General features: G+C 31.2%; 1 protein-coding gene across 1 annotated transcript in view; it reads left to right on the top strand.

Moving 5' to 3' along the window:
* LOC120778220 overlaps positions 1-5,456 on the top strand; it is a 39,847-nt gene extending 34,391 nt beyond the window's left edge. Inside the window, exons 7-8 of the mRNA XM_040109978.1 lie at positions 2,392-2,699; positions 4,310-5,456. Coding sequence (XP_039965912.1) covers positions 2,392-2,699; positions 4,310-4,570 — 569 coding nt within the window. The 3' untranslated portion in view covers positions 4,571-5,456. The remainder of the gene's footprint in view (positions 1-2,391; positions 2,700-4,309) is intronic.
* The last annotated feature ends 6,600 nt before the right edge of the window (positions 5,457-12,056 follow it).

The following is a 12,056-nucleotide window of genomic DNA, read 5'->3' as shown; positions in this document are numbered from 1 at the left end:
AATTTTTGTTAATTTCGTACCTTCAAAAATGAGTTGATTAATTTTTTTTTACTTAAAATAAAATAAAATCAATTTTTCTCTTGAATTTAAAAACATTAAAAAACTATATTTTTTTATAAATATATAAAATGAAATATATGTATAAAATTATTTAGAATAAAATATATTTTTTAATAAAATTATTATTTTTTTTTAATTTCGTAGCTATAAAAATAAGTTGAATATTTTTTTAATTGTTTATTTTTTTTTTATTAAAATACAACAAAATATATTTTTTTAATATATTTAATATTTTGTTAATTTCGTAGCTCAAAAAAAAATAAGTTGAATAAATTTTTTTAATTGAATAATTTCATTAATTAGACTAAACTAAAATAAAATTTTCTTTTGAATTTCGAAACATAAAAAAATATTCAAAACAAAATATATTTTTTTAATAAAATTAATGAATACATTTTTTTAATTCAATAATTTTTATAATTGATAATTTGTTTTCATTAAAATAAAATGTCTCTTGAATTGAGAAGCATTTAAAAACATTTAAATAAAATATATTATTTTTTATAAATATTAAAATAAATTGTTTGTTAATTTCGTAGCTAAAAAAAAATTTATATTTTTTTTTTCAATTGAATACTTAATTTACTTATTTTTTCTAATAAAAATAATGAATTGATTATTTTAATTTAATTTTTTTAAATTTATTTAATTTCGTTAAAAAAATAAGTTGAATAAAATATTTTTTTTTAATATAATTATTTTTTTTCTTGAAAATCTTCGTAGCTCAAAAAAATTTATAAGTTGAATAATATTTTTTTAATTGAATTAATTTTTTCAATTAGACTAAACTAAAATAAAATTTTCTTTTGAATTTCGAAACATAAAAAATATTCATAACAAAATATATTTTTTTAATAAAATTAATGAATACATTTCTTTAACTCAATAATTTTTATAATTGATAATATGTTTTCATTACAATAAAATGTCTCTTGAATTGAGCATTAAAAAAAAATTTAAATAAAATCTATTTTTTTTTAATTAAATAAATTGTTTGTTAATTTCGTAGCTAAAAAAATTAGTTGAATATTTTTTTTTCAATTGAATACTTAATTTACTTAATTTTTCTTAATAAATCTAAAATAGATTTTATTTTAAATTTTTTTAATTTATTTAATTTCGTAGCTAAAAAAATAAGTTGAATAATTTAATATTTTTTTTATTAAAATAAAATAAAATAATTTTTTTTCTTGAAACATCTTAGAAACATCAAAAAACTATTTACAATAGAAAATATATTTTTAATAAAATTATTTTTTTCAATGTCGTAGCTAAAAATATAATTTGAATATTTTTTTTTTCAATTGAATACTTAATTTAAATTTAAATAAAATAAACTTTTCTCTCTAGAATTTTATTAATTATATTTTATTCCAAATAATTATTAAAATTAATTAATTTTTCTACCAACTTTCACATGAATAAAAGAATAATTGTTTCTTGTGTTATAAAAAAATACTTTTTATGAAAACAATCGTAACAATTTTCGATCGAAAAAAAATTTATTTTTTTTTATTATTTGAAGGAAAAGAAAATTTATCCTAAAAAAAGTTTCTTTTTTGTAGAGGAAAAAAATAAAAATAATATTCCTATGAAAAAAAATTTAATAACTAAATTTAATAACTAACATTTAATAACTAAATTTTTTTTTAACTTAATTTTAGAAAAATTAGTGCATATATCAAAAATATTTGTAATTAAATTTTCATATAAATTTCTATCTTTTGCGCTTTGTTCTATGTAACTTGTATAACTTCCCATAAAAAAATTATAAAATTAAGCTTTCTATCCATATGAACGAAATGTAAAAATTTCTTCTATCCCTATACCCTTGTAAAGTATTCGTACCAACTATTCGGCTTACTTCGTACCTGTACCTTTTTTAGCGAATCTTAAGTGTAAAATGGGCTAATGAGCAACATATGCACGCTACGCTTGTACGCCTAAAACTATGCCTAAATTTGTATTAAAACTCTCCACCCTCTTTCTAAATATAGCTGCAGCGTCCCGAAAATAAAGCAAGCTTACAAGCCTGATATATTTTTTACCACAGCACTAGTTTTGCATCATTAGCGCGCAGAGAAAGAGTATTAGAATAAATTAAAAATTTATATTTTTATAGTTTGTTTTTTTATTGGCCAAAAAATTCTTACAAGTTATACCAACTAATGATACAAAACTGCTGCTAACGATCTATATAATTATATATTAACTTATATGAATGAATTCACAATTTAATAAATTTAATTATTCACAAGTTAATAATCTCACTGTAAATATTCCTCTCTTCAACAAATACACATAAACACACACTAACACGCTGAAATACAGGTTCTCGAAGACCAAGTCTAGCGTCGGTTCATAGTACTAGTTCGTCTGTGCGTAGTTATAGTATGATGCGTTTCGAGAAGGAGGTCCAACAGAAGGAGATACGTCAGGAGATGAAATTACGTTTGGCACGTCTGCAACAACAACAACATCTAAATCAAAATAAACCGCAAATTGTAATTGGCGATACGCTACAACATCACATGAGCGCCGCGTCGGCGCTAAGTCGCTTGAGCGGTATGCCAACACCGAGTCCATTAACTCCAAATTCTACAGATGAACTACTACCATCGGTGGATGAGTTGCAAGAGGTAATTGATGGTGTTAAGTGCATTTTGGTCTGCAGTAGTTTACGGATGCATCTAGTACCGACCAAACGGGACTTTAATAATCTACCCAAATTAATGTTAGATTCTGATGTAAGTGGTTCAGTTTCAAAAGCAACTTATTCCAAGCTCAGCTGGAGGATAAGGGAGATTTGACCTTTTTAGCGCTTTGTTAGGTTCAGATGCAAATGCCCGGCAAGATGTGAGATAATGAGTGCTCAGTTAGTTTCATTGGATTCTTATTGCAAATTCAGCTGCAAAGATCCGGCAGGCCTGTACTAGTCAGCGCTCAGTTAGATTGGGATATAAGTGTTCCACCAAGCACTTTTACAAGATCCGGCAGATCTGAGCTAGTTAGCCCTCTATTCGGATCAAGTGATTCAGTTTCAAAAGCAACTTATTCCAAGCTCAGCTGGGAACTCAGGCACACCTGGCATAGTGAGAGCTCTGTTAGGTTCCGATGCAAGTGGTTCAGTTTCAATGGAGCTTTGTTCCAAATTCAGATGCAAAGCTCCACAAGATTTGAGATTGTGAGGGCCTTGTGAAGTTCAATTTCAAGTGGCTTAGTTTCAATTGATCCATATTCCAAAAGTAAAGTTCAGATACAAAGCTCCACAAGATTTGAGATTGTGAGGGCCTTGTGACGTTCAATTTCAAGTGGCTTAGTTTCAATTGATCCATATTCCAAACTCGCTGCATGCATCTATCAGAATCTGAGCCTGTCAAGGTTCTGTAAAATTTATATGAAAGTGCTTCAGTAATCCAAGCTACAGTTATTTTGTAAACATCCGGCAGATCTGAGACAGTCAAGGCTCTGTAATGTTCAGATAAAAGTGCTTCAGTTTTAATGGATCCTTAATACAAGCTCAGTTGTAAATATCCGGCAGATCTGGGCATATCAATGTTCCGTAAAGTTCGAATGTAAGTGATTTAGTTTCAAAGGATCCTTAATCCATGCTACAGTTATTTTGTAAATATCTCGCAGATCTGAAACAGTCAAGGCTCTATAAAGTTCGGATGAATGTGTGTTGCAGTTTTCATAGATCCTTGATCCAAGCTCAGTTGTAAATATCCGGCAGATCTGAGACAGTCAAGGCTCTGTAAAGTTCGAATGTAAGTGATTTAGTGTTTCAAAGGATCCTTAATCCAAGCAAAGTTAGGTTCGAATGTAAGTGATTTAAGTCAATGACTCCGTATTCCAAGTTCAGCTGTACGATCAGTCAGATTTGACCTAGTCAGCACTCTTGTTAGGTTCGGATGTAAACAATTCGTTTCACTGACTTCTTATTCCTAGCAAATCCAATGGATTCTAAGCTAGTCAGGACTCTATAAAGTTCGTTGGCAAGTGGCTTAGTTGCACTGAATGCTTACTCCATCTTATGTTGGTGAAAAGCAATCGTACCGGCCTTGTTTAGTTACTATAAAAGTTTAAATCCTAAGGTTAATATTGCTTAAGCCATATAAAAATCATTACCTCGAACAGCACCTCGGTTACGAACTTCGAAAGGCAGGTTTAGGCTGTACATTTACTTTTTAACTGTTCAAATTCGTGAAAGCAAACTTATTTCCGAAAAATAATTTATTTTTTCACACAGTATCCACCGAAAAGTGACGATCTAGCAACAACCATACACAAAATGGCCGCTGAAAGCGTGGCTGCTTCTACTCTTACCGCGATAAAGCAAGCAGCAATCGGCACCAGCATCGCCTTAACGACAAACATGGGCGCAACAACAATGGCTACGAGCTCGGCTGCCAGCGGTGGTGGCAGCTTGGTGACGCCGGGTACACCATCGGATGTGGTTGGCGCTGCTGCCTATATTGGACCCTGTAGTTCATCGACTGAAGCACTCTAAAAGAGGTACACTTAAGCGTTACAATAAAGGCGTTACACACACAAATAATAGTTTAGCAAAATAAAAAAAAAAACAAAGGATCTTAGACAGGCAGTAGAAATTAACGAATTTGCCAGCAATGAAAATTTAGAGGCTTCAAATCGTAAAAAAATATACATATGTACATCTATTTAAGTATGAAGTAACAATATAGCATATATAACGGTTTTGTACGACACATACTACACGTGTGTTTACAGGCGCGTGCGCAAAACTTGAACGATCAGTGGCGCAAACTTTATATTTGTGATGAGTTATAATTTCTAATTTAAAAGAAAATGCGAAATGAAATTAGCTACATGAAGTGCGTTTTGCTTAAATACTTAGACATAGTTAATAAGCTAATTTTTTATGCAGCCGTTGTTGTAGGTTAGGCTAGTTTAGCGTTAACTGTAATTAAATGCGACTTAATTGTAACGGTTTAATGTTTGTATAACATAACAATAGGCATTAAAGCGTTTTCGTAATTGTTCCCTATATTGAATTTATTACTAACACACTCGTAAATGTAAATATTTAACGGTTTTAATTTAAACTAACTGTACTTAAAAGTTCTTGTTATCACTGTAATAGACCGTACTAAAAACTCGTAAATGCCTAAAAGTTTTTATTGTAATTTTTTTTTTATTTCTTGGTAGTATTACAACGCTTTAACTATGGTTGTCCTTGATCTGCCTCCAGCACCCACAAATGTGGTTTCACTTGAACTCTCAGTTTTCGTATGAACGCGTAGATACAATGAAAATATTTGTAATACATTTAAACTAAGCAATAGACAGAAATAATGTGGAACTGGCGCAGAACATGTTTATAACATAAATTTTCAGATTTGAAGCGATGCTCCTTTTTATACCCTGAGCAGGGTATATTAAGTTTGTCACGAAGTTTGTAACACCCAGAAGGAATCGTCGGAGACCCTATAAAGTATATATATAAACGATCAGTATGTCGAGCTGAGTCGATTTAGCCATGTCCGTCTGTCTGTCCGTCTGTCTGTCTGTATATATACGAACTAGTCCCTCTGTTTTTAAGATATCGTTTTGAAATTTTGCAAACGTCATTTTCTCTTCAAGAAGCTGCTCATTTGTCGGAACGGCCGATATCGGACTACTATAACATATAGCTGCCATACAAACTGAACGATCGGGATCAAATGCTTGTATGGAAAACTTTCACATTTGACAAGATACATATATTCACGATATTTGGTATATATTATTTTCTAAGGCAACAATGTAATCTCCGAAGAAATTGATCAGATCAGTTAACTATAGCATATAGCTGCCATACAAACTGAACGATCGGAATCAAATGCTTGTATGGAAAACTTTCACATTTGACAAGATATATTAACGAAATTTGGCATATATTATTTTCTGAGGCGACAATGTAATCTCCGAAGAAATTGATCAGTTCAGTTAACTATAGCATATAGCTGTCATACAAACTGAACGATCGGAATTAAATGCTTGTATGGAAAACTTTCACATTTGACAAGATATATTCATGAAATTTTTTTATATATATTTTTTTCTAAGGCAACAATGTAATCTCCGAAGAAATTGTTCAGATCGGTTAATTATAGCATATAGCTTCCATACAAACTGAACACATAGTTACTAACAGAAATGCACCTGTGAAGGGTAGTTAGCTTCGGTGCAACTTTAATTATATCAACAATATTATTTGATAAACTAGCTACAGTCGAACGCACTGCTTGCTTAAAATTTCGTTTAGCATGTATTGTTCTGAATCGATCATCTGATCTCTGCAGACCTTATAGCATTGACAGACGGCATTAATGCATTAATTATTTAATTTAGTTAATCCGGATAAATTCAGGAGTTAGTGAAGATAACTGCGTTGCTAACTCCCATTTAATCCTCAAACTTTTAGAGACTTAGCTGCATTGCCTTTGGCAACATTGTTAAACATGGTCAATTTTAATCTATTGTGAATGAAACAAACTGACAGCTGTTTTTCAAATTTTCAATAATAAAACAAGTTATGATGTAGTTTTTGTAGTAAAAAATTGTTTTGTAAAAATTGGTCGGCTAACCGCAATGTTTATCTTCTATCCATTTTCATTGAAAATATTATAAAAATGACAATCAGCTGTTTACGCGAGTTTCAAATTCGCATATCTGCCGTCTGTCACCTACAAATTTAAATCTGCTTAAGTGCGTAGTTAATCCGTATTAACGCTGCCGTCTGTCAAGGCTATTGCCAGTACGTTTTTAAGATCATAGAAGTCCAATAAGATAAGATAAGATAAATGATAGGGATTGCACCGCGATCTAGCAACCCACTTAGCTCCAGCATATTGATAAGTTCCAATATACTGTCAGGTGCTAATGAGGCGATGTGATCCCTATTTGGAGACATGGATCCATGTGGGCCTTTATCCAGCATCTGCAGACTGATACGTAGTCTATCAGCAGGTGTTCTGGAGTTTCAGGCTCGCTGTGGCAGAACCGGCAACTTGCTAGGCCCATGTGATAACAGGTCAGTGTAGAATGCCTGAATTTGTCCTTTGAGAGGTTGATTACATATGTATTTAAACCTGTAGAGGCTGTAACCACCCATAAGCAACTTGGCATGGCGCATGCCTTGGAGTTGTTGCCAATTACAAGTCCATTAACCTTTTCGGTTTTAGACGGTTATTGAGCGTTATTGGATTTGGATTTTTTCTAATTTTTTTTACAAGCATTTTATTTAAAAAATAAATTAAAATAATGTCCATTTACAAAATTTAATTTACTTTAATAGTCCGTGATGCATTTTGAAAAATTTTAAATTCTCTGGATGTGTAGTCAACCTTTATAAGGGCCTCTGAAAAAATATGTCTGTGAGGAAGATTTGTCTGCTTAACTCTCACTCCGTAAAGTGTTCCCTGAACCATTCTGTGGTCCTGATGAAGTTCAATAGTAAAAAAAAGTTTTATTTGCGCTACCTTCAAGACATCGTCATGTAACACTCGTCCAATGGTTACGATTATATTATTTTTGGTGGGATTGACTCCAACGAGACTCATTTGTCATGACTATATTTGTACCGTGTTCGCCGATTAAATATCTACAAGCGGCCAGAGTCTAATAAATTCCCTCTTATTCAGATTCTAGTTTTACGGTGGTGTCTGCTATGGCTAGTCTGTTTCGCAGTTATTACGGATAACACTATGTCCTGGAACCCGTTTCAGGTTTATCGTGATATAGGATGATATATGGGTATAAAGTGTGTCCCAAAATTAACGTAAGATTGGAATTAAATACAAGGTGTAAAAAAAGCCAATTAGTCGAAATATTTTTTTCTTTAGGTTGGTATGACTATCAATGATATCTGTGGCAAATGCCACATCAAAATATTCATTAGGGCTTAGTATACGGTTGTCTTTCCAAAGTACAGAAAGTTCATTCGGTGATTTTTACGATGAGTGAAATTATTCAACAAAGAAGTTCCATCAAATTTTGTGTGCGGAATCAAATTTCAGGTCCCGAAACGTTCAGCTTGTGGAAAAGGGCCTTCGATGATAATTGTTTGTTGCGAACAAGTGTTTTTGTTTAGTATAAATATTCAAAGAGGTTCAAGAACGTGTTGATGATGAACCACGCCCAGAACGGCCATCAACATCAACTGATGATCAACACGTCAATAAAATAAAGGAATTGGTGCTTGAGGATCGAGGATTAACCGTCAGAGATCTTACTGGCATCGTCGGAATATCGTTAGGATTAGTGAAAACCACTTTGGAAGATCATTTGGCACTAAGAAATGTGAAAACAGCATTGGTTACAAAATCATGAAATTTTTTCGAAAAACAGCGTCGCGTTAATGTCTGTGAAACAATGCTTGCCGACTACCAGGTTGTCGTATTATTACTGGCGTTGAGTCCGGTATTCATGCTTATGACACGGAAATAGACGAATATCGTGGTAAAGGTGAGCCGAAGCCGAAAAAAACACATCAAAGTAGTACAAAAATCAAGGTTTTGATGACAGTTTTCTCATATTATCGAGACGTTATTGGGACTAAAGAGCATTACTTCGAGGAAACGTCATAGATTTTGAAGAATAAATTATAAATTTTACAATTATAAACAAGGTCTTACTATTTTTTTTCTCATAGCAGTATGCAAAGAAAAACATCGATTTTCTAAGATTCAGAAGTGGATATAACCTCTAAAACTATGGTCTCAGCGTGATGGTTGGGGAGAACGTATGTGATAGAGCATAACTGAAATATGAAGTATTCCTCAGTGTATTTTAATTTCAAAATTTGAACTTCGAAAGTCTTAAGATTGGAAATTCGGTTATTTGATCCCTTTAAGGGTTTTAGGAATGTGTTTGTAGCATAACAGCTTCATTTATTCGGTAAATACATATTTATTATTTATATTCTGGGGCCCTTAAAAAGAGAACTTAATTTATTTTTGATATTTTCTTACCTAAATTAAAAAAATTACTCTGCGCCAGTTTCCGTAAATTTAAATAAAACTGACTACCACTGAAAGTTTTGATTTTTATAGTGATACCAAAATTTAGGAAAAATCTTACAAAAAAAGATCGAAAGCATGAATGCAGTGTTATTGAATTTAATTATATGTATACTTATATACAAAATTAAGCTTATATAATATATATATATAGGTATATATATAATGTAGATAAATAAAATGAGATTAGCAAAAATTTAAAAAGACTTAAGTAAATTCAAAAACTTAATTTTTTAGTACCCAAGTACCCAAAATAGCTAAGATCAATAAAATAAGCGGAAAATTGCATAAATTAGCGATGACAAATTTACGTCTAGAAACAGTTATATAGATATATTTTAATTATGAAGCGTAATATGTTAAAAATGAAACACACGAAATGAAAGATAATATTATTAAATAAATAACAAAAAAATGTTGCGCGAATAAAATTACAATAAACAAACGTAAAATTAATTAGATAAAAAGTGTTAAATAGATTTTTGATGTACAAGTAAATTATTATGCAAATTTACATAAAATAATTAACATAAATATGTATGTGTACGTGTAGTTTCCAACACATATGTATGTATGTATGTTTGTAGCAAAAAAAATATTTGGTAGGCATATTTGATAAGGATTTTTTATATACACACACAAACTTTGTGGTCCTTATAACTATAGATGTATGTATGTGTATGTATACAAATGAAGAAATCGGCAAGTGTCACATATATTTACTATGATTTATAATGCAATTAAAAGAAATGCAACTAATAATATTTGTTATAAGTAGAAAACTGTTAAAAACGAATATAACTAACTGTACAAGCGTTAAAGTGAATTTTGACATAAAAAAGTATTTGTTTGTTGTTGTTAAGTTGACATATAGCAAATTTTCTTCAAAGCCTTAATTTATTAAACGCTAGGAATTGCTGTGCAGCAAGAAATAATAAAAAAATAAAGTGTGTTGAAAAAGTATTAGTTTATAGAAATTACTATTGGAATTACACACAAATATTACATAACGTCACCTGAAATGCAAAATAACGTAGCATCAAAAAAGTCGAAATTGTGTTTTTTATTGCTTCGATTTACTACATCATATTATATATGTAATAACGTAAAATTTCAAGGTTACGCTCTCAGTTATAACCTATATAATCATTTTCTCTCTCATATATAACCAATATATAACCATTTTATAACCAAAACTCTATTTTTTTCTAATATGAGTGGTTTTTATTATATCGTTTTTTCTTCGCTTGTAAACTTATGAGATGATGTAAAGTGATGTTCCGTTATTTTACATTTCAGTTGACGTTATCTTACTTTTTTAATTGTAAACACGCAACAAAAACATCACCTGTGTATAAATTGATGTTTAGTATTAGCAAAACAGTATTATTTACAAGGAGAAAAACATTTTATGTATACAAATTTACTAAATAAAAACACTTTTCTTATTTACATTTATGCATAAAACACGTTCAAACACACTTATATACAAAATTTAAAGAAAAATAACAGAAAACTTATAGAAAAGTTGCAAATATTTTTTTAAAATACCTTTTTAGTGAGTCCAACTACTTTTTAAATGCACTGTACAACAGCAAAGAGTAAGCTAAAATGGCGTTTCAAAAAAACAGGCTATGTTGTATGGCGTCAAAAAGCGATGTTTAACATTTAATATGTTAGGTTAGGTAGTCTGGTAGGCCAATGAACCCAAAACTGGGCCTTTGCGTTACCAAATGACGTTCAGTTACTAAAGTTAAATGATTAAGACGTTTACGTAAATTTTTAGTTTATTAAGGCAAAATTTTACTTCTTTCTGGAACAATCGTTGTGAAAATTTTTTTAGATTACTTATAGTACACAAATTGTAAGAAATGTCGTCGTAAATCAGTTTAATCCTCCTCCTCCCTACTATACAAGTTGTGTACTGAAAGTAAACGAATTTTGTGACATTATCTTCAAATGTTATAACTTACTCAAAATAAGTTTCTTTAACCTCAAAACACAATACATTTATTGAGCACCACGGTTACATTTACCTAATTGGCTGAGATATCAACATAAAATACTCCTTCCACGTTGGTATTATATGTTGAAAAAAGCAAATAGTCACATGGTGAATATCATTGGTGAATAATGTGGTTGGTTGAAGAGAAAAATCCAAGGATTAAGTTTTTGAATATGCCGTTTGAAATGCTCTAATCATCAATTATTTGTAACTTAGAAGTGAGCTGTTTGAGCTTTGGCGGCAGCGAATGCGTCGATAATAAGTGGGGATCCATTTCGAGTTTCCCTACAGAACCTACAAATCTAATGGGGAAGGTTTACTATCATTCGAAAGAACATTCTTTGACATTTATTTTTTTAGGATTATCTCTTTCAAATGTTGGCCGCAGCTACAACTCAGATGGCCCATATGTTGAGTCCAATTTTCGTTGAGTCAGTTCGACTGATAACTGGCGAATGATACGCGTGATGTAATGCTCCAAGACCTGAACCGAAGCGGGATTGTCAGCATAGACTTAAGACTTAACATATCCCCCCAGGAAAAAGTCTAACACGATCTTGATGGTCAATCGACCGTCCCAAAACGTGAAATTATATGCTCACCGAAGTGTTCTCTCAATAAAGCCGTTGATTGATATGATGTGTGGAATTGTCGCTGAGATAACAAGCTTTAATTTCAGGTATCAAATGGTTATCATGGACCGATGATTCAGCCACCACCCCAAACCGTTGTTTTGTCTATAAGAAATGGCAGTTCTTAAATCTCTTCAGGTTGCTCTTCGTTCCAAAAACGGCAATTTTGCTTTTTTACACACCCATTGAGCAAGAAATAGGCCACACCGCTGAAAAAAATTTGGCTCAAAAACATCGGATCATCTTTGAGCTTTTCAAGAACCAATAGAGCGAAGCGATGTGGTTTGGGAATGTCAAGCGGCTTCAGTTCTTGCACAA

This window comes from Bactrocera tryoni, chromosome 5 (genome assembly GCF_016617805.1).
Source record: "Bactrocera tryoni isolate S06 chromosome 5, CSIRO_BtryS06_freeze2, whole genome shotgun sequence".
Taxonomy (NCBI): Eukaryota; Metazoa; Arthropoda; class Insecta; order Diptera; family Tephritidae; genus Bactrocera; species Bactrocera tryoni.
The sequence above is the reverse complement of the archived record's forward strand: the minus strand, read 5'-3'. Positions and strand labels throughout refer to the sequence as shown.